The 23,758-nt window shown below is 41.9% G+C and overlaps 1 protein-coding gene and 1 non-coding gene across 4 annotated transcripts in view; one reads left to right on the top strand and one right to left on the bottom strand.

The window, feature by feature from the left end:
* Nucleotides 1-16,921, top strand: part of LOC150008467 (uncharacterized) — an 88,323-nt gene extending 71,402 nt beyond the window's left edge. For all 3 annotated transcript variants that reach the window (XR_016511116.1, XR_016511117.1, XM_090276347.1), the window contains 2 exons: nucleotides 12,389-12,479; nucleotides 16,037-16,921. Coding sequence is in view for 1 of the 3 variants with exons in the window: in XM_090276347.1 (XP_090132473.1) it covers nucleotides 12,389-12,479; nucleotides 16,037-16,080 (135 nt within the window). In the remaining 2 variants the exon portion in view is untranslated. The remainder of the gene's footprint in view (nucleotides 1-12,388; nucleotides 12,480-16,036) is intronic.
* LOC150008468 (U6 spliceosomal RNA) lies at nucleotides 16,273-16,379 on the bottom strand. The gene has a single exon (XR_016511464.1). It is a non-coding gene; the product is annotated as a U6 spliceosomal RNA (small nuclear RNA).
* Nucleotides 16,922-23,758: the final 6,837 nt, after the last annotated feature.

Below are 23,758 nucleotides of genomic sequence, written 5' to 3'. Positions count from 1 at the left end.
AAGGCTGGAGGCAAGCAGAAACAGTGAGCTCCCCAAAGGAAAGGAATAGAAAAACAACCTCAGAAGAGAGCAGTGTGGGGCTAATAAACCAGTGTGCAGAGTCTGACCCAATGCAACAGCCCCTGCAGAGGCAGTCACCAATGTGCATGAGGATGAGTCATCAGAAAATGTAATCTGTCTCAGAAAGCAGAGAGCATTGACTACAATGGAGAACGATAACCATTCAAAACCATGAATGTCTTAAAAGTTTCGATGCTTAAAGGAGTGGGACTTGCAGTCATCCAGGAAGTTTGGCTTTTTCCAAAGGGTTTTGGGCAGCTGAGGTGTTACTGGGTGATTGAGATGGATTCTTTTCCTCCTGTTTTATAGAACTTAAACCACTAAACATTTGGTGAGGTATGAGAATATCGGTCACTTGCCAGTGAAGTCCTATAGGGCTGTGATGTGTGGAAAGGAGATGAAATGGAGAGTAGAGAAAGCAGCTGTAAAAATTACTTGAGTTTAAAGTGTGGGGATGTCTGACACTGGGCACAGAATAAGTGCTAGATGCATATGTATAGAATAGAAGGGAGCTTCTTTCAAGACTGGCTCTTACAGGTGCTTTGTGGTCACACTTAGAGCCGAATGTGACAGAGGGTAGTGGAGGGAGGAGAGGGAGAAGTCAGCCTGGGGTGCTCGGCCAGGACCAGGCTGCAAGGTAAGGGTTCCTGAGATGGAAACTGCTTGTGGTAGCCCATGGTGCCTGTGTTAGAGCTGCTTTGTGTAACATTTTGATCCTGGAGGTGCTCCCACCATGTGAGAAGCCTGGCTGACCTCACAGCTGTGCCTGCGGGGCCTGCCCCAGCCCCTGCCCGGTCTTGAGCCTGCAGTGGTACCTCCCAGGCTGGTGAGGAGTTCCTTGTCAGGCATAGCCCTTATGGGCCACACTGACTGTGTCAACAGCAAAGCAAGAGGAGTCCCTAGGTGATTATTTTGATAAATCTTGCCTCCATTTCAGTAAAACAAAATAAAACAAAGCAAAACAAAAACTGAACTATTTACGTTATTGAGATAGATGGATTTATTTATTTTTTAATCATCCATGGAAAATAATTTCATAATAATTCACTGGATAGAAGTTAAACACATTCTCAGTTTTTAAAAGAAAGGATAAATTCATAGTTTTAAAAGATATAAATTTCACAAAAATTTCCACTATTAGTTGACAGGGTATCATTCCCTCTAAAGTCTTTATGTAAACTGCATAAAGAATACATCATCATTTAGTATATAATTTAATCATTTTGTTATTTATTTACAAAGCACTTTTTAAAAAAATTATTTTTATTGTTTTTCTGTTACAGTTGTCCTATTTTTTTCTCCCCTCCAATGCAAAGCACTTTTTATTGGAATCATTTTAACTATTTACAAGTCTTATGAGGAAATCAATATTATCTTTATTTTTTAAAAATTGTCTCTTTTGAGAAGATTTTATTCTAATTAGTGCTAGATCATTGAGTTTTCCTTAAGTAAATTTTCACATCTTTTAAAAAAATATTTATTTATTTTTAGAGAGAGGGGAAGGGAAGGAGAAAGAGGGAGAGAAACGTCAATGTGTGGTTGCCTCTCACATGCCCCCAACTGGGGACCTGGCCCACAACCCGGGCATGTGCCCTGACTGGGAATTCAACCAGTGACCCTTTGGTTCACAGGCTGGCACTCAATCCACTGAGCCACACCAGCCAGGGTAATATTGTGTCTATTTTATAGATAGAAAAATGAAGCTCACAAGAGTGAAACGAGTGGCCTCAAGGATTACCAGAAAAGGAGATTATGTTCTGAAAGAGAGAAGTTCTCCTCTAGCTTCATCTCTCTTCGTAGAGATAACAAAATTTGACATTTTAATGTATTTTCTCTAAGTATTTTTCCCTTTTGTTATAAAGGCAAACTATGTTATAATATTAGGCAAACATTTTCTTATGTCTTTCAGTAGTCTCTGAAAACATGATTTTTAATAGTTGTATAACATTCCTCATGCACATGTCCCATAGTTTATTTGACCACTGTTCCCTTGTGGGATTTTTGTACTTTTTTCCTGTTTGCTCTTGTATAGAACACTGTGAGAAACATGTTTGTACACACATCTCTATGGGCAGAGAAGCCTAATTTGGGCAAAGATTGTTTGAAAAACCTGGAGAGGTAGAAAGCCACCATCAATAAGCATCTAGAAATCACCTGAAGTGTGCAAAAGACTCTTCTATGATGGAAAAGACAGAGTTAACAACTTGGTTACTACTTAGAGTATACAAGAGTATATATAAACGATGATACTACAGGCAACAATAAATCCCAAAGGCATGGAATGAACAGCAGCACATAAAGGCACGCTGTGCAGAGAGTTAATACTCACAAATGTTGATTGCTTTGTTTGGTTTACAAGAGCTGAGAGTCTGGGCCACTGAGAATGTAGAGCCTGAGTTGGGCCCCAGAGGATCCTAAGTGTGGTGTGGATTTATAATCAAACAGATCTGGCTTCAGCTACTAGCTCTGCTAATTACTAGCAATAGGAACCTGGAACAGTTACTTTCTCTCTCTGCTCAGTTTTCATGTCTGCAAAATGGGAATGATGATAATACCAATGTCACAAAAGATTTAATGAACTAATGACTGTGCAGGACTTTCTAATGTTATTATTATAAATAGGAATGTTTCAAAAGAATGCCTGGAATTTTGATATCATTTTATAGCCACTGTATAATAAGACAATGTTTCACATAGAAAGTATCATGCCCTCTGGTATTTGAAATGGCAGAGCAAGCGGGAGTTTGGGGCAGCAGCACAGTGTTCAAGAACTGCTGTGTTCTAAAATGCGAGCAAACCCCAAACGAACTGCAAGTGCACATGTCAAATGCTGTATCTCATTCCTCTTTTGAAATGGTTTTGCCTCTAGAACACTTGCAGGTCACTGCTCCAGCAATGCTAAATGGCGTGTTGGCAGCACAAAATATTGGTCTCACAGTCATTCTGTGTCCTCTGGGGCTGGGGAGGAAATGTGCTTACGCTTGTCCTAAGAGGATGCATGTTCTAGGTAGATGGAGGGTAGTACCTCTTGCTTGTCAAAAATAAAATTGCACAAAATTCTTCATTTGCTGTTCAAGCTGGAAGCATGAGTAGAATGGAAACACAACCTTACATTCTTAAGGTCCTGAGGAAGAGAACATCTTTGTTGCTAGGGGACTAAATGAAAGATTGACCTGGCCAGCCTGGGACGTGTTTAGGAGTCTCAGTGGGTTGGATGGGATAGAAATAGGAGTTCCCGTATTTTATTTGGGAAAGGTTTATGCATAGAGAGGAGGTCCTGAGAGTGGGCAAGGGAGAATGGGCCTGAGGGAGGTCTAGGAAACTTGACCTGGAGTGTCCTTGGCCCAGCATTCTGGGGCTGTCCAGAGGCGAGGTTGGGCTGGAGCCAGGGAAGGTCATTACTGATTGTGTGAGTGTGCAAGTATGTGTGAGAAAATGTATGTGTGCATGCTTTGGAGAACTATGCGAGTGTGTAGGAGTGCGAGAAAGCATGTGTATGCCTGTGAGAATGGAGGAGTGTATGTGTGTATGAGACATACAAGGGTGTGTGAGTGGGTGTGAGAATAGGAGCATATGTGTGTGAGTAAAGGGTGTGTGTGTTTGTCCAGTCAAAGGAAATCTCGTGTTTCAGACCAATAGTGAAGGGCTTCTCTAAACTTGTAACTAGAGGTCCTGGAATTTTAACTTACAGCACTTTCTGATATCAGCTCTGTTGGAAACACTTTTTCTGGGGTAGCCGCATAGCAGAGTATTAATTGCAGAAACTTGGGAATCAGCCTGCCTGAGGCTTTGTTTGTATAAATCTGGGCAAGTAACTTAGCCTCTCTGTCCCTTAGTTTCCTTGTCTCTAGAATGTGGAAGATAAGAATAGTCTCTACCTCATAAAAGTGGTTGGGATGGTTAAATAAATGAGCTAATACATGTAGGGCATTTAACACAGTGCTTGGAACGTAATAATTGCTAGTAAAAGTGAACCATTATTAAATGTTAAGTATAGAAAAATTTCATGTCTATTCAGGCTGTCATTTGAAAAACTACTTACTATTTTGACTAGTTAAAATATTCACATCAAAATATATAACAAAGTGGAAATTTGTGCTCACCTCTGCTCACCATTCCTATAGTTCTCACATGCCTATAAACATGTAACCACTGTTATTAGGTTTTTGTGCATACTTCTAGAAATATTTTCTTTATGCATTTAGATGAAAATACAAATATATATCTTCCTTTTATACAAATGATAGCATATGATATATATTGCTTCTGTACTTTTTCTTTTTAAACTTAAGGATATGGAGAGGTTCCATATGGGTATAGAATGAGCTTCCTCACTTAAAAAAAGAAAAGCTGCATAATACTCCACTTTTTTGAATGTATAGTAACTTACTTTCTCATGTGCTCTTTATGGCCATTTTGGATGTTTGCAATGTTTTCCAAACTCTCTAATGTGACGTCTTTAGAGCCCTCTGCATGGAACACTTCTAGAAGATTATCCATGTACTATGGCAGACAGGGGAGAAGGATCTTGTACCCTCTCTTGATCCCCTCTTTTTGCTATAAATTGTAATCAGGACAGGTGAGAGAGTTTTATGGGATTATGAATTAACCTTCATTAATTCATATCCGTGTATGAAACCTTTGCCAGTTGGTAGTAACTTACATACCTGCTGCCTGAAAACTAGGAAAAGGCCCCTAAGCGGACAATTCAGAATCAGGCCCTTTCCTAGCCTAGTGTTAGCGTGCCAGCAGAGGGCTCTCTTCTTTTGGGAAAAGGAAAAATGTCTCTGGGAAAGGTTTTCGGCTTAATACCCAGACCCAGAGTGTGGTTTTGCTCTCTCTGTAGTTTCCCAAAGTCACACAGATGGTCACTACTACTTAGGAGCTACACATTCCCGGCAAGTCATTCCCCTGAATGTTTAGGAATTAACTGAGTACTGCCGTTGTAGTTTTTTGGGTTGTGTTTATGGGGGATCTATGAAGAGGAAGCATGTTCAGTATTCCACAGGGGTTTTAGGGCAAAGCCTGTGATCTAACCCAGATTTTAGCTTTTCCCTTCTTTAGGATGTGAGGCACCCTGGCCTTATTCCGTATTGTAAGATTTAGAAAGTATGCACTCCTCTGCCAGAATCCCTGGAATATACTTGTGAGACCTGTTATCTGGGCCCTTGACCCTTGTTATTAAGCCCTGTTTATATAACCCCTGATGGCTGTGTGTTGAGGTGAATGCTCTTACCAGGTCAGGTGAAAATCCACCTCAGCACTTTGAGAGGAAGAGGAAAGGAGCGAACATTAATTTAGCATCTCCTGAGGGAGGTTTGCTGTGGCTGGATGACTAGGCCCCGTTTGTCTTGTCTGGTGGATAGTATTCCTGCCAGACCCTCTCCCCTGTTCCACACCTTTCCAAAGCAGTTCAGGAAACCAGGGCTCAAGACAGTGAAGTATTTTGCCCAAGCCTCATAGGTAGTCACCACTTCTTAGGAGCTGCGAGTTCCTTGCTGGAATTTCATCACTGGCCAGCAAACTTAGTTTTCCAGAAGGACAACTGCCTCCCTGCAGGGTGTGAGGAGCTTAACCCTGATCTGAAGAGGTCGAGGTCACTGGCTCAGCTTCAGTGAGGACAGTTCCCTTCTACTTCTGATCTCCGGCCCAGTTTGAGAACCAACTCAAAGCATTTTTCTTTTTCAGGTAAAGGTTGAGTGATGTCCATGAATTTCTGTTTTTCTTTCTTCGGAGAATACTTAGGCTAATATTAAACAAGTTCCAAGAAAATAGAAGACACAAGGGGTTTGAGAAAGTGAGTGTAAAACCCGCTTCCTGCAAAATGGCCTAGTCTGAGCCCTGAGTCACCCAGTGCAGGTGTGCGAGGACCACCCGGGCGACTGACTGTTCCTGTCCTCCAGCCAGAGGTTTTCCAGCTTGAGGGAACGGGAAGGCTTCAGGCTGGTGGGCTTTTTCCAGGCCAAAGCTGGCCTCTCCATCTTATTTTGCTTTAAGAAAGAAGAGGCACAGCCCTGACTGGTGTTGGTCAGTGGATTGAGCACTAACCTGAGACCAAAGGGCCACCAGTTCGATTCCCAGTCAGAGCACATGCCTAGGTTGCAGGCCATGTCCTTGGTCAGGGGCGTGCAAGAGGCAACCACACATTGATGTTTCCCTCCCTTTCTTTCTTTCTTTCTTTCTTTCTTCCTTCCCCTTTCTCTAAAAATAAATAAATAAAATCTTTAAAAAAAAAGAAAGAAAGTAGAGGCACAGAATAAAGACAAAGGGTGAAGCAAGGTGTTTAGATGCTGGTCAAATGAGCCATACGGGAGCTTTTCATGGTGTTCCATGTAATTTTGCACAAGTAGAGAGCACTTGATTAGCTATAGCTAATATAGATAACATTTTGCCCTTTCTTTGAATTCAAGAATATTCGGCACACTGCTTTTAAACTTAGTCTTATTAGACCACCTTACAGGATTTTGAGAAACTGTTTTTTGCATGATCTCATTACCATTCACAATGTTTCACACCTGTCAAGCATGTGCCAACAATGTTTATTTGTTCAGATCTCTCTAGAGTTACAATAAATTATATGGACGTTTATAACTGAAAAGGAATTATTCAAGGGATGGAGTTACTGCAGACTGATTCCCTAAACTTTTAAGTATCTACATTGGTGGCTTAGTCTGTTGGTTCTGAAACTTGAGCGTGCATCAGAATCATGTGGAGGGCTTGTTAAAACCAATTGTTGGGCCTCACCACTATTAAGTCTGGAGTGGGTCCCCAATTTTGCAATTGTTAACAAGTTCCCTGGGGATGCTGATACTGCTGGTCCTGGGACCATACTTCGAGAATTACTGACTCACCAGTGGAAAACTCAGGATACGTAGTAGAACTATTGTTGCTTCTGCCTTAACCCCTCCCTCCCATATCTGGTAGGAGAAGCTAGTGATTAAGAGGGCAGGCTTTGAACTCAGAGAATAGAGTTTGGATTCTTTTTCCAATATGTTCAGCTATGTGATCTTGGCTAATTTAGTTAACTTCTTAGCAGCTCAGTTTTCTCATTTGAAAATGGGGATAATAGCTTCTAGTTCATAGGGTTGTTCTGTGTAGTGAGACAATGTATATAATTGGATTAGACATATAGTGTATTATATAGACTGTACACTAAATGGTTGCTCTTCTTTCTGAGAATTCCTGCATATCTATGAAGTAGCTTACTTATTAGGTTTACCAACAATAGAACAAAATAAAAATAATTAAATATAAGGCATGATTATTTTAAATAATTGAGGAGGTAGTATTTTTTTTTTTTTTAAAGAAGCACTAAAATTCTCAATAACAAAGTGCAGCTCTGGCATTACTGACTATTGTTATTACCTGAGGTCAAAGGAATGCCTGAAGCCTCTGAACTCATCAGTGCCGAGGAGCTGAAAGCTAGAAAAAAGATTACTTGTGTTGGTAGCTTTTAAAAAATGAAACTCAAACCTTCCCAGCTGTAGGAATAGGCAAGCCTGTTTTAACTTTTAAAATTTGATCTTGACATGCCCACTCTTTGCAAAATTGCCTCTCTTCCTAGCCTGTCTGGGTAATGGAAATCCCCACTTCTTCCGTTTAAGGCTGTGTGTCTCTGGAATGCAAATTGTATTTTCTAGGAGTAATAGTACATTAATCCAGTAACACACACTAACTCTCTCAGATTAGTTTATAGTAGATTAGCTAGGTGTCACCTTGGAAAATCCAGTGTTTGCCCTGAGGGAATAGGACGTAGAGGAAGCTGAGTGGGAGGAAAGATCTGGAGTCTAGGGGCAGAGTGGGGACCAAGGGCACTGGGGGGCAGAAGAGAACTGCCAGTGACCAATGTAGTCGGCCCCTGGGTCTGTGGGGGAGTGTCCCAGCGAGGCCTTCCAGTTAGTTCTCTGCAACCTTTAGGTCCTGCACTGTTTATTCTAAGACTGTGTTCAGAAAATTTCTTCTCTTTTGGTGAAACTCGGGAGGGTGGTTTTGGTGGCAGAGTCCCTGGGAGCCTCAGTGGCTCAGTGGCGCCCCCGCTTCTCCAGGCCCCTCCCCTTACTTCGCACTGGAAGAGACACTCGCCCTGAAAAAAAGGAAAACACTACCCTAGTTGTTTGAGTTCAGTCCAGCCAACCAGTGGCTGCTTTGGGGCATTTAGGCAGCAATAGCCCAGTGAGTTTTCCCCCCTCTCTACTTCTAATGATGACTGAATCACCTGGAGCGAATGTTACATAAGCCTTGTCCTAATATCTTGGGAAATCCTGAGACTATGCAAGACTTACTGAATAGCGAGCTATGACTTTGTTTCATTTTAATAGCTTGTGCTGACTGGGAATCTTAAAGCAGATTCCACTGAAAGTTTTCAGTGAGTTTAAAAAAGTTAAAATTTTTTTTTAAACAGCTGACATTCAACATTGTGTTAATTTCAGGTGTACAGCATAGTGGCTAGACATTTATGTAACCTACAAAGTGATCCCCCAATAAGTCTTGCACCCACCTGCCACCATAAATAGTTACTACAATATTATTGACTGTATTCCCTAAGCTGTAATTTATATCCCATGACTATTTTGTTACCGCCAATAGGTACTTAGTGACATTTTCCTGGCCAGCAGATGGAATTAGGGCAGAGGGCCTGCTTCCCACTCTAACCTCAGCACATAGGCTTGCCTCACTTTGTGACAGAAGCACCATGCATCACACATCTGCTGGTAAAGCCAGGAGGCCAGCAGTTTCCTTTTGTAGCCCCTTTTGGGTCCTTGGGCTTTGCTGCAGGCTCACTCTGCTGTCCTTTCTCAGCGGGTGGCCTTCCATTCCAGATCTAAAGTAAGCAAGCGTCCACTGGCAATGCCCTGTGACTGGACAGTGCTGCCAGCTGGGGTGATGGGCTTGAAGGGCAGGGACAGGCCTAAGTTCAGGTTGGGCTGCCCTGCCCTGTCTTTACTTGGCAAATGGGGAGGGAATTGCGGGGAGGAGGCCATCTCTAGGACCAGTTTACTTGGCCCACATTGGGTTTGGGTTTGGAAGACCAGTTAGTTCTGTGGCCTCTGAAGGGGCCTGATGGAGAGGGTGATGGGGAAGAGGATATCCTGTGACTATTCAGTAGGTTAAACTGCTTGGCATGGCTCTGGCAGGTTATGTGCGTATTATAAGAACACATTAACATAAAAGATGAACATTCAAAAATAATAATAGATTAAGACGGTTAGAGAAATTGAAGATATTCTGAATGAGTCATTTAGTGGCTCCTGGTACTACTGTATTTATATCCAAAAGTCCTGTGGCAGTTCTTAGAAATAACTTTCCCAAACCCAGATCTGTGGAAAGAAGCCCCATGTTAGCTCTGGGAGCACTCTGATTAGTGGAATTAGAGTTGGGGGTTAGATCAGGCAGCCTGCAAGGTCCTTTATAACTCTAAGACTCTGAATTACTCCAGACTTGTAAGGTGAAATTTCCTAAGTGCCTTTGCAGGTAATTCTGCAAATTGACATTGCTCTCAGTTGCCACATCTCTTCCTTGGGAATGGCTCTCTTTGGGGCCTGGAGTCACTTCTGAGCTGAATGTATGTGGGTTCTCTTGGGCAAATCTTTTCAAGAAGCTGTAGTCAATTTGGACTACATTATTACTGGATTGGACCCTTATGTGCTAATAAGGGTCAGGCCTGATTAATTCTCTCTCTTCTTTACTAAAGCAGAATAGTTCCTAGTTTATAAGAAGAAACATGTTATATAAATCTTACAGAAAGAAGAGGTCACTGAACTGGCTTTCTAGGTGCTTCTTAGAATCAAGTCTTGCTTATGACAGAGGTTGAATTCATGAGGATTGGGAAATTAGATTTTCTTTTTTCTTAAAGTATATTTTATTAATTATGCTGTTACAGTTGTCTCAATTTCTTTTTCCTTTGTCCCCCCTCTGCTCACTACCCCACTCCTATCCAGCAATCCCCCCCCCCCGCCCCCCCGTAGTTTATGTCTGTGGGTTGTGCATGTAAGTTCTTTGGCTTCTCCTTTTGCTATACATCCCCCTGTCTACTTTGTTCTTACCAATTATGCTTCTTTATCCCTGCACCATTATCCCCTCTCTTCCCCTTCCCCTTCCCAGCTGATTACCCTCTAAATGATCCCTATATCTATGATTCTATTTCTGTTCTGGTTGTTTGCTTTGCTTTGTTTTTATTTTTTAAATTCAATTGTTGATAGTTGTGAGTTTGTTGCCATTTTAATGTTCATAGTTTTGATCTTCTTCTTTTTCTTAAATAAGTCCCTTTAACATTTCATATAATAATGGCTTGGTGATGATGAACTCCTTTAGCTTTACCTTGTCTGGGAAGCACTTTATCTGCCCCTCCATTCTAAATGATAGCTTTGGTGGATAGAGTAATCCTGGTTGTAGGTCCTTACTTTTAATCACTTTGAATACTTCTTGCCAGTCCGTTCTGGCCTGCAAAGTTTCTTTTGAGAAATCAACTTATAGTCTTATGGGAACTCTTTGTAGGTAACTCTCTTCTCTTGCTGCTTTTAAGATTCTCTCTTTATCTTTAACCTTTGGCATTCTAATTATGATGTGTCTTGGTGTGTTCCTCTTTGGGTCCAACTTGTTTGGGACTTCCTGTGCTTCCTGGATTTGTATGTCTATTTCCTTTGCCAAATTAGGGAAGTTTTCTTTCATTATTTTTTCAAATAAGTTTTCAATTTCTTGCTCTTCCTCTTCTCCTTCTGGAACCCCTATGATTCAGATGTTGGTGCATTTAAAGTTGTCCCAGATGTTCCTAATCCTCTTCTTCTTTTTTTCAATTCTTGCTTTTTCATTCTGTTCCAGGTGAATATTTATTTCTTCCTTTTGTTCCAAATTGTTGATTTGAATCTTGGCTTCCTTCCCATTATTGTTGGTTCTCTGTGTATTTTTCTTTATTTCACTTGTATAACCCTCACTTCTTCCTTTATTCTGTGGCCATACTCAATCATTTCTCTGAGCATCCTGTTCACCAGTGTTTTGAACTCTATATCTGATAGGTTGGCTATCTCTGTTTCATTTAGTTCTTTTTCAGGGGTTTTGTTCTGTTCTTTCATTTGGGCCATATTTCATTGCCTTCTAAATTTGGCAACCTCCCTGTGTTTATTTCTATGTATTGGGTAGAGCTGCTTTGACTCTGTGTCTTGGTAGTGTGGCCTAATGTAGTAGGTGTCCTATAGGGTCAGGTGGCACAGCCTTCCATATCACCTAAGCTGGGTACTGGAGGTGCGCCCTTCGTATGGGCTGAGTACACCCTCCTCTTGTAGTTGAGCCTTGGTTGCAGTTGGCAGATCAATGGGAGGGATTTACCCAGGCCAGTCAGCTGCAAGGACTGGCTCTGACCACTGACCACTAATCTCCACCTTCTATAGAGGATCATCTGTGCAGGGGCAGATTCATGGTGCTCTGACATAGTCCGTAGATGTCCTCTGGGTGCAGTGGCCCTGGGGTTTCCTGGATGGTGTAGGCCAAGGTCAGCCCCCACCTGCGTTTTGCCTGGGGCACCCTGCTGGAGCTGTAAAGCAATCTGAGATGGCTGCTACTTGTGCTGGGCTTGGAGGTTCCCAGGCAAAGCCAAGCTGTGAATCTAAGCTGTCTGCCAGTAGTGCTGGGCCTGGAGCTCACTGAGGCCAGTTGTTGCTTGTTTGATAGGATTTAGGAAGTTCTAAAGCATGACCGGAAACCTGCCATTCATACAGAAAAGCCCATAATTTGGGTGGGTTGGAGTCTCTGGGGATCTCCAAGGTGAGTCAGTGTTAGCCAGGTTGATGGAGTCTTAGATATGGCATCAGCCCACTGGCTCTCTGGGGGGAAGGTTTAGAAAAGGGACAATGGCCTCAGTTCACCTTGATGCCAGGTACTTCATTTTCTCCCTGTGTACTACTGGTGCCTTTCAAGCTGCTACTCTGGTGCTGGAGCTCGGAGGGAGTGATCTGAGTTGGTGAGGCTGTCTGTGGGTTCTTTAAGGTGAACTGCATGGGGCCCAGATTTTCTTCCACTGACTCAATCCTTGCTGGTTTTTGGAGCCATAAGTTGTGGGGATTTATCTTCCTGGCATTAGAACTCTCGACTGAGGGGCCTAGTGTGTGGCTGGGACTCCTCAATCCAGAGATATCCCTCACAAATTTTTACCCACTACATGTGGGTGAGACCAGTTTGTTCTGTGTCTGTGTCCCTCCTACCTGTCTCAATGGATACTGTTTCTTTAATTCCGTAGTTGTCAGACTTCTATTCAACTCAATTTCTGACAGTTCTGGTTGACAGTTGTTCTATATATTAGTTGTAATTTAATTTATTTTATTTTATTTACTTTTAGAGAGAAAGGGAAAGAGAAAGAGATGGAGAGAAACATCAATGTGTGGTTGCCTCTTGTGCACCCACAACTGGGGACCTCGCCTGCAACTCAGGTATGTGCCCTGACTGGGAATTGAACTGGCGACCCTTAGGTTCGCAGGCCGGCACTTAATCCACTGAGCCACACCAGCTAGGTGTTGTAATTTTGATGTGGCTGTGGGAAGAGGCAAGTCACGTCTGCCTACACTGCCATGTTGACCAGATCCCCCATAAAGTAGATTTTTAATAGAAACATTTTATTAAATGCAAAGAAGAGGATCACTCTAAATCCAAAATCTATCCTTACCTGTTACATTACCCTTCTGAGAGACCATCTATCTCAACATCAAAACTTTAAATGCTTAAGAATAGCAATAGTCATTCAGACTCTATTATTATTGTAAGTATTGAATCCTTAGATAATCACTTTCAGGTGAATTTTATTGACATTATTTCACAGATGAAGCTCAGAGAAGCATCTTATCCAAACGTGCAGCAGTAGAGAAGTATGAGAATGTTCCTTCCACTCCCCCAGGCCCCTCTGATGTTCCTTTGGCTCCAACTATTCTTCCTTCCACCATCTCTGGCTCTCACCAGCACAAATCTACTCCCTTAGGCAAACTTCTTGCCAGCTTTCATGATCCTCCCAGACTTTTCTGTTTTCAGACATTGTACCTTCCTCTTGCTCCTGCAGAAGAAAAACTTCTCCCTAACTGCTCTGTGACTTTCCTTCCTGGGACTTAGTTTCCCCATCTGTAAAAGGGGATAATTGCCAGGAATCATCTTGCTTGTTAGCCTACCTCCCCAGGCACTGTGAGCCCACTTCTGATATACCTCTAGGGCAGGAAGTACACAGGGAACTGAGGGCTTTTGTTTCTTATTCTTAAATTCTTCTTAATGTCTTATTAGTTCTGCCCCAAACTTGTTGCTAATATGCCTGGCCAGAGCCATCAGACTTCTGTTGCTTTGTCTCTCTCATAGTCTCTGAATCTCATCTTCTTCAGTTAGTAACTCTTGACCTTGGGCAAATAACGCCCTTTTCTGAGCCTCAGTTTTCTCACCTGTAGAAAATGAGTTGGTAATACTTATCTTGCATGGATTAGTTGTGACGATTACATTAGTTAATATCTTAGAGGAAAACATCTGGCAAATAGTAGCCACTGGTTTATTTTAATTTTCAACGTCTTGACTTTGGTCTTAGAACAGCAGCTATCAGGAATCTTTTAAACCTAGTCTGCCCAGACACCTGAGCTTCTTCACATTTCTGCCTCCATGTACCCATGTATATCCTCACTCTAAACGGCCTCTAGTCCCAGACCCTCAATGCTTTTGAAGCTACCGGTTTTGAGGTCTTCCTCGTCTTTCTGCTATACCTTTTTTTGCTAGATTGTGTCTTCTAGGCTTACCTCTGTTCCATTATGATTATGCACTTCATGATGCCATAGCCAGGTGCTGAATATAATAATACCTGCTTTGCATACCTAAGGGGCTATTGTAAGGATCAAAAGGGTTGATTTATGCAATAGAAGTGATTTACAAAGTAAGATGGGGTGCATTCTTGTGCATTATGATGATGATGATGATTATCACTTCTGCACTATCTCAGATGACTAAAAATATCCACCCAGCCTGGACCTTCTCAACATAGTCTTATCTCTCTTGGACTCTCCTATACTGGCTGAGCAATCTGACAGTTTAAGTAGCAGAAGAACTTGTTGGTAGACAGCAGTGTTGGGGGAGTGGAGAATGCCTGAGTAATGAAGTATCTTCTTTAGGGTCCCAATGGGAAATTGGGTACCCTGGAAAGCGTTAATTCACTTCACTTGAGTAAATGTTTTAGACCCAGCAAGCATTTCATTTGCCTAGGCAGCCCATTGTGATGATGACATTAAATAATCATTATCATTAGGTAGAAATCCTGTCAACTTGGGGATTTAGAAAGTGTTTCTCAAGTCACATACATATAAGCAACCAAGATGCGCAGAATATTCATGTAGAAGAAAGTATTTGTGAAGACAACATTTGTTTGTAATTGTCAGCATTTCGCAAAGGCAGGAAATGAAAGAATGAAATGAACCACAGCTTTGGATTCTTTTCAGTGTTTTTTCCAATCCCATATCTTGAAAACTAGGGAGGGAAGCCTTCCTGTTGTGGATGGTGGACCCTGAGCTCTAGGGTGGGGAGTAGAGCCTGCAAATGCCACACCCCCTCCTCTAAGAAGTCATTTCAAAGGGTGATGCCTCCAGGGAAAAGCAATAGCCCATTGGCCAATATTTATTTATAGTCTTATATCCTGTAAACTTGTCTTCTTTTTAAAAATTAAGAGCAAAAAGTATTTTGGTTCTTGTTTGTTTGCATCACCTCCAGGCACTCATATCTGTTTTCTTTATTTCTGGGCTGGTTGCTTAACATCTTTGGTCTTGATGGAACTGGTTTCATTCCTCAGCCCTTCCTTATTATTAATGTTCTTATTATTGCTTAGTTCTCCTATGTTTGCAGACAATCTTTTTTTATTAGCTGTTCTTTGCAACAACACAGTAAGGTGGATCAAGCTTACTGAATATTTATCCAGCAAATTGTCCAACATTTTCTTTTGTTGGCTTTTGTTAGGATTTATTACAACCATTTTTCTTTTTCCTTTCTTAGAGTCGCCCTTCTGCAAGAAACTTATTTCATGCTTGTTCTTGTGGGGCTACATGAGCCAGGGTCTTGTGTCATCTGCTTTCAATTTGTGTTTGGTTTCTTCCTCTCCTGCCTGGCTCTCTCATCATTCTCAAAATTAATGTTGCCTCTCCTATTCCTGCAAATGGTGCTCAAGTAGTCTAAGGCAGGTTTGAGCAGAGGGCTTGTTTTTGTTTTTGTATTTCTTCCTTAAATTTAGGCACATTTCTCAGTGGCCACTGGCTATCAGTTCTTCAACACACAATTTGTTACCGAATAATCAGTCACTACTAATATTTTATGGTGGTTGATGCTGTGGCCGGGTATATATTTGCTCTGTGCAGAACCACTGGATTGTCAAGCTATGAAGAGAGATGTTTTAAGGGATGGCTGGGGATTTGTACTTTAACAAAAAAGGACATCAATTCTGATAAACCAAAAAATGATCAAGTCTTCCAAAACCCACCATTATCACCATTTCTACTACTGCCATCTCTTCCACCACAAGAGCTGCCATACCCACCATCAAAAATATTTTATTATGTTTCTGTCTATGCACATCTACCAAGATATCCTGATGTCTAGGAATTTATAAGTAAACAGATCGCCCCTGAATACCATTTTAAAATTTGAATATATAACATGTCTGTTATTTTTCTTCTATCACTACACCTTTATATAGCTCTATTATACTTACATCATATTAATGTTATTGTTGATTTGTCTTTCTAACTCACTGGACCCTGAATTTCTTGAGGGCAGAGACCATGTTTTGTTCTTCATCCACCAAGTACTGTGCTAGGCACTTGGCAAACCTATTAGGGGGTTAATAAGTGTTTGTTGAGTGAGTGTTAAAATGCTTTAATTAAATGAGAAAATGCTTTTGTAAACTATTAAATGTTTCATAAACTAGTAAGGACTGTTCAAATACAAACTTTTTTATTATAATTACATTACTTTGTCTATACAGCAATGAAGAATAATTTGAATCCTGTGAAACTGGACCAGAACTAGTTACCCACTTCATAGAACAAGAATGATGACAATTCGACTGAATTTGCAAAAGATTAAAAAGATCAGCCTTATTATTATTATTATATTTTTTTCTGTTCCCATGCTTTTGGCACAGAGTCATCCACATGAACAACCCTGATTCCTATGCTGGGGTTTAGTATCAGCTCACCACTGGACTGTACCAGCCAACAGAAGAACATGCAATGCTTCACAAATCTGCATATCATCCTTGAGCAGGGGCCATGCTAATCTTCTCTGCATAAGTCTAGTTTTAGTATATGTGCTGCTGAAGTGAGCACCAGCCATGTTATTTTGACTGTTTTCAGATGCTGGGCCTTCTTGGTCACCTGTGGCAATTGTGAGAGCCCAGCACTGGGTGGGACGATAGCCTCTGAATGTGTTTAAAGTTCATTAAAAAATTTCTTTGTTGCACAAGTAGGTATTTTAGAAAATGTCCTAAGTGAATTTGTCCTTCCATCGACTCTAGGTGTAGGTGGTGCTGGAAAGCTGTGAGTTATTCTGTACTGTACCAGATTTAAGCCAATGGAATAGGATTTGCCAACACAATCAATGTTGTTAGCAGTTTGAAAATGGTTCAATGTCCCAGAACTCTCCCCCACTCATGGAACTTATCTTAGAGGCTGTGAAGAAGGGGGAAGAACAGTTCTTCCATCCCAATCTAGTGGCATACTTCTTTAAAAAAAAAAGAAGGACCAGTTATTTCTGCAGAACAAACATTACAACTAGAGATTAATAAATAGGTTCTACTTTTGAGTCTGGCATGTTTCAGTAATTAAAAAATTCTGGCTGAGTGAATAAATGAATGAATTTAGCTTCCTTATCCAAGCTATCCAGAGTGTTTGACATTGGTATGTAAAAAAGGCCCAAGCATGACTTTACTGGCTTTTACCCAAGGGTACCCTGGGGTCAGTCAGCAATTGGGGAAGATGTCTGAGTTTGGGCCAAGTTCACTTACAAGAAGCAGCATTTGATAAAAGCTCAGTTCTCTTATCAATAGTCCTTCAACTCTTTCTGCAGCCCTGGCAAACTCTTTCTGAAAAGCAAATGCACTGTAGGCAGAAGCTGAATCACAAAGCCAGAATGCAAATCTCATCCTTGGCTGGACAGCAAGATATCCCAAATCAACCCATTGGTAGATTTGGGGGATGGGTTTACAAAAAGCTGACAGCACTTTTGGATCTGTGTATAGAAACATTGGATTGGTTGCTGAAGGTAAAAAAATTAGTCTACTAGAATTTACTGTGTTAAATGAAGTTTCTAGGAGGCTGCACTAGAGGAGTCTCACTTTTCATGAGTTATCCTCATTCCTGGTCAGTGGTAGAAACCGAACATGTTGACTTTGGGATCTGGTAATTGTCTTAAATTAGTGGCTTAAAGGCCACAGAGCCACTTTCTTTCCTTACAGCCTACTTTTCTGTTCCTTACTTTTACCATTGATTCTGGTTTCTTTTCCTTGTGTGCTAATCTCTGTTTGGCAGCAACTAGCCACTAGAAGCCTTTTTTGTGTGTGTGTCTACTTAGTTCTTTGGGTGCTGAAGATTTAGCTAACTGGGAATTGAATGGAAGAAAGAGTCAAGCAGGGAAATTTGTGCATGAAATGGGTGTTTTGTTCCTCTGAGGATTTGCTCCAAGCAGATATAAAGTGTCTTTCTCACTCAAAGTACCTCCAAGCACATTCACAAATAAATTAATCACTGGCAGGGGAGAGAGAGTAGAGGCAGCATAAGCCATGTGGTGATAGCCAGAGACACTGGCTGCTCACTCTCTCAGGCATGCTGTCCTTGATCATTAGATAACACAGTGACACCTCACCCCCTGGCAACTGTTTCCATTAACATCAAAACTTCAGAAAGAGGGTATGGCTTTCAGAGTCTTGCTCCACTCCATCAACAAACAAACACCCACAAGGAGAGACTGGGGAAAAGGGAGACTGGCATCCCTTTGAGACAGCAAGCCAAAAAAAGGAAACAAAAGAAATCAATCTTTTATTTGCTCACTTTGACCCCAGAACACTTATGTATTCTCTGGCATATTCAGTTGTTGACTAAGGTGGAACCCAAGTGTTTCTCTCAGTTCATTAGACAGACCAACTAAATGCCACGAAAGAGGCTTAATTCTAAGAGGATGAGCCTCTTGACACAGCCCTTCTAAGCTTACAAAATAGGTGCGACATGCCTCCCGCCAGTTACGCAGCAGGCAGAGCCTACAACATATGCCTCAGGGGCCTCGGAGGCACAGAGTGAAGGCGGAATCTGAAGAACACCTAAAAACGGGTCCAACTGAGCTGTCAGAGGAATTTTCATCAGTCACTCTGCAGGAACAAAAAGAGTTTCTGAAATGCACACATCATTTTAAGAACATGCTTTGAACTTTGAGTTCCTGGCTCGTTGATGATAGGCAGAAGGGAGGGGTAGAGGTCACAGGATGGGAGAACACAACGACCACTGCACTCGGTTCAAGGGAGTAAAGGTGAACTTCATCCTTCATAAGAGTTGGACCCTTTCGGACTACTTAGCAAGCCGAGGGGTTGGACAGAAAACTACTTCTTATATAATAGCTGAGAGCTCTTATCTCATTCTTGGGAACAAGCCGGGGGTAGGTGGCAACTATTTTGGTCTTCGGTTTCACAGTTGGCAGAGCTGAGGTGCAGGGAAGGGAATCGGTCTGTCAGCCCACTTAGCTAGATGTGCATGTGAAGAGAGTTCCTTTGATGCCCCTCAGCACTTCCCCATCCTCCAGGAGTGCCATTTAAAACCTCTGCTCAGACCCCTTGGCAGCCTCCTTGAAGAGTGGGAATTTGCAGCATCGCTGAGATCATCCAACAGACTTGGAGTCCAAAGGTCTGAGCTTGAATTCTGGCTCCTACTCTTACTAGCTCTGTGGTCTTGGGCAAGTTTATTAATCTCTGCAGTCTCAATTTGCTTCTCTTTAAAAAAATGAGAATTACAATAGCTATTGTGCAGGCCATTATGAGTATTAAAAGTGTTTGAAAGCATTTAACCCAGTGCCTCGTATAACTCAGTAAATGTTAATTGGATCTGAATTTAAGGAAGAAATAAAGTGAGCCCAGATTTCTTTCTCTGACAAGCAGGCTTTAACTTACTTCATCTCACATCTTTCCCTGCACTTGTGATTCTCAAAGCTTGATTTCTGGACCAGAAGCCTCGGAGGCAACCTAGTAACCTGTAAGAAATGCAAATTCTCAGGCTCCACCGCTTGGTAGGGGACAGGGAGGACAGCAGTCTATGTTTTAATAAGTCTTCCAGGGAATTCTGATGCACACTCAAGTTTGAGAATCACTGCTTTATATTAACTACGTAATGGCAGGAACAAAGCACTGGTGGTAGCAACTGACATAATCATTATTGCAACATGGTTGTTGGCTTGAGCTCAGGCATATATCGTTGGTACCACTATATTTGTCCTGTCTTTGTGCATTTGTTGAGAGAAGAGAAAAGGAAATTTGCTGAAGTTGACCATCCTGCTGAATGTTTAAGACATTCTGCTTTTTTTCTTTTTTTTTTTTTTGGTGCAGGAGGTGGAATTGACAGAACATAGTGGGTCTGCATGAGTATGGAGCTGGTAGAGGAAATTGTCAAATACAGCCCCAGACTCCTCATTCCTTGTCATGCTGGAGTGTGCAGACAGAACAAGGGAGGCATTGTGTTCTTAGGTATTCAGATCGATGCACAGAGTGTCAACAAGTATTGAAATGATTTTGAAGGTACTTTGAAAGTTGAAGATGTGGTATAAAGCTTGGGTGTTTTAGAGTTGTGGAGAGGATCAACCTTTCTCTTCATGTCTCCCACAGGGAATAGGAGGTTGTGTCACTTGATTGACTCCTCATCTATTCTTTGGAACTCCACAGTGGCTCCCAGAGAGCCTCTTGTAAGAATGGCTCCTGTGCCCTTCCTCCATTCTCTGCCCCCACTCCTTCTCCATCACTTTTGTTCTGTTATGGAAAAGTTTAGAAGCCCCCTTACTCCTTTTAGGGGGAAACATTGGTTGAGTTGCCTTAGCAGCACCTGAAAGTACAGAATACTTAAATCCAAAGACTTCTTATTACTCTAATTCAACGCTCTCATTTTATAGATACAACATTGACATGCAGAGATGGAGTTCTCTGTCTCCAAGTTCAATGCTCTTTACCCTGCTCCCTAAAGGAAGCATCTCCACACAGTATGCAAGCTCAGTAATTATGGGGTGTGGCATGGAAAAGGGGAGTCATGGAGTTAGAAGCCCCTTTTTTTCTGTGGTTTTTCAGATATCATATATCTGTTAGAAACAGATATATCATATGTGTTATATCTATATATGCATTGATATAATAATTTTCCACTTTTATGTCAATAAATGAGGAATGTAATGTTTGATTGGTTCATTTTTAATTATGGACATTAGAGAATGGGTGGAAGTAAAAACCGATCAAGTCCCAAATTGTCTCTAATTTATCTTTTTGATGGAAGAGCTCCTCATTGGCAGGCCATTAGCTTTTAATTGCTGCCAAAGTCATGCTGTTCACTTAAATGGGGAAGAGCAGTTGAGGCCCAGTCCTCCCTATCATAGTGATAATTTTTGCTCACAACACTTGCATTTCCAGACCCAATTACTATTTTCTATCTATAAAATAGTTTTAAAATATGAACAAAATTCTCCTTTTTTCCTTTGGCACTAAGAATTGTCAGGTTTTTGCTTAGTATTCCTTAAATTTTGCTTGGCATTCTTCATGCAGACATTGTGATGTACCCAGGCAATAAGTCAAATAATTTCTTAGTTGCTCAGGGTACAGTGCATATAGTCAAGGCATAATTTTTCAGGATATTGAAAGAAAACCTTGGCCTGGATTACTTCAAACCAGACAGTTAATCAGAATATGCAAAGTTGTGTGTGTGTGTGTTTGAGTATTATTTTCTTCCTGACCCTGTAAATTGGACTCAGTGGTAAGGGCACATGTGAATATTCATTGTACATTTATTATCATGATAGTAATGAATACTTATTTATTGACCAGTTATTATGTACCAGGTACTTGTGCCTGTAATACCTCATTTATTTATTATAGCTCTCTATGGAAAAAGTTTTATCTCCATTTTACAGCCTCAGTGAAGTTAAGTGATTTATCACAGGTCACATGGGAAGGAAGTGGGAGTGTCAGGATTGGAACCCACTGTCTGACTTACTGCTGTTTCATACACTTTTTGAAAAGTGTAATCCTTTCCCCATGTTCCTATTTGCTGGTGGATATAGAGTGCTGCTGTGAGACCAGGTGGGACCTAATGCTTATGTAGATGGAAAATTGGGGGTCAGTTAGAAGAAGAGCCCGGGTGATGTGTCTTTCTCAAAGAGCCTGAGTCTGAACGGTCAAAGGTGAGGGCATTAAGAGCCTACAGGAAAGAAAAGTAGAGGGATGTTTTAGGAAGTAATGGCTGACAGGGTGGGAAAGGTCAGGAGATGCTTGGGATTAGCCTCTGTGAGAAAGGTCTGAGAAGACTACTTAGCCTTGAACTGCACTGGGTTTTAGAATAAGTAACATCTCCACTCTGTGCTTTCACCTCCCCTTTAACCATCCTCTATGCAACAGTAAGAACAACCATCTTAAGTTGTCCATGGGAAAGTGTTGATGCCTGGCTTACCACCCTTTATCTATGTGTTATGAGTCCATGGCTTCCTGCTGCACCTAGAACAAAATCCAAAGTCCTTACTTTTGTCTACAAGGCTGTATCAGGTGCTGTGCACATGCCCCTGGGACATACTGTATCTTTGTATTGGGCAGCTTTCTACAGTTGTCACCTGCAACTTTCTGTCTGAGGTTTCCTGGCTGCCAGCTGGATAGGCAGGAAACCCCTGGGAGTTAATGCCCCAGGAGCAGATGTCAACCAGTGATGGACAAGAATCAATGGATAAATATCCCAACAGTCCTTGCCCTGTAGAACTCTGAGGTGTGCGGTGTGCAGCCTTCCAGAGGTCTCTCAGGACTGAGCTCTGCTTGCCCACAGTGGTAAATTGCACACTGATGTCCCTGTACTGCCTTCCTTCCTTTCCTGTCTCACTGTCCTGCTTCCTTCCTGTGCTTCCTCCAAACAAATAAACACCTGCATTCAAACCCTTCCTCATGGCCCGATTCATGGGAACCTAACATACCCAGAGGTCTTGTTTGACCAGGCCTCTGCCAACCTCTCCAGCCTCACCTGGAGCTGCTTTCCAGCCACATTGCTCTTCTTTAAGCTTCTTAAACCTTCTAGGCTTCTTGGTATGTGCTGCTCCTACACTTCCGAGGTTTGACGCATCAGTTAGATTTCAGCTTCAATGTCACCTCCTCAAAAAGACCTTGAAGTCCTGGAGCTGGGCATTGGACACCCTTGGCTTTGGCCCCAAATGCTGTGAGATGCAAGACAGTGTGTGACAGTCACATTCTGCCTCCCCTCCTTGCTCCCCATTTGGTCTCCTGACTTTTCGCATCCCTGGTCTCAGATGTGGCAGGCTGGGCTCATTCACTGCGGTTTGGACTTCTCTTGAACATTCCTGGGTTTATCTGTGGCACCAGGGTTAAGAGAGAGACTTAAAACAGAAGGAAAGTGTAATGACCAGGCTGAAGGGCGAGACTGTGGGGGCAAGTATTCAGAAGGTCTGTCTGACACACATCAGAAAAGCCTTTGAAATTATGGATGTATCATCTGAATCCAATTCTCAGTATCTTCTGAGGCTTGTTCACCAATAAAACCCTTTATTGATTTTTCTCACAAATCTTTGTAAGGGGACAGTTCTTTCATTTCTTTAAAGTTGGTTTTGCTGTTCAAGTGGAAGAAATGGATAAGACCCTCTTGTATCTGAGCTTTTCTTTCTCTTACCAGATAGGCTAGTACCCAAAGGTACATTTTCACTGAACTGCTGCTTTTCCTTTCAAAGGAGCCCAGACAAGTCCTTTGAGTGAATTAAAAAGAGGCAGCCTCTCTGGGTGGAGGTTGCTCTGCCTGTGCTTGTGCAAGGCCTGGGTGGCAGCCTCTGCTCCTCATCCCTGTGTGGGACCCACCCTGCACAGCTTAGGGGGAAACCCAAGTCTAGAGATGGAGATGGGGGGGGTGGGTGTCGCCACCAGCAGTTCTAGCTTCTGAGAAACAGCCTTTAGGGCGACTGCACTATAGTTTACATCTTCCCTCTCTTTGAGCTTGACTGGGTCATTAAGTATCAGCACTAGGAGCTCTAGTGAGCGTGTCAGCCTCTCATTTTACCCAGAAGGAGACTGAGGCTTATTTAATGACTCACTCAAAGCCAGTGCTGATTTGTGGCACAGTTGAGATGAAAGCAGGCTGAATGTCATGGGAACATTCTTTTAAGACAGTAACTAAAAGGTTTTTGTACTTTTCAGGAAAGTCACCGAAGGGTCTGATGGGCTATGAGGACTTTTCAGGGAGCAGTGGCCCTCACGGGGTCGGGGGTGAGGGACCCTTTGCTAATTTTCACTTTGGGCTCGTAAAATGAAAAATTTTGCCACTGGATGTTTCTTTCTTTGCAAACATTTCCAGAATTGTGGTGATTGCTTTGAAACACAGCACAATACAGATGTGAGGTAAGAATTGATGTTGACCCTTAGATCTAATCTTAGATAAATACTATTGAAGCTTTCAGCTTGCTGTCATTGGAACATTTTTTAGTTAAG

The sequence above is a fragment of the Furipterus horrens genome, unplaced genomic scaffold, assembly GCF_987537825.1.
Source record: "Furipterus horrens unplaced genomic scaffold, mFurHor1.1.pri manual_scaffold_5, whole genome shotgun sequence".
In the NCBI taxonomy this organism is placed as follows: Eukaryota; Metazoa; Chordata; class Mammalia; order Chiroptera; family Furipteridae; genus Furipterus; species Furipterus horrens.
The sequence above is the reverse complement of the archived record's forward strand: the minus strand, read 5'-3'. Positions and strand labels throughout refer to the sequence as shown.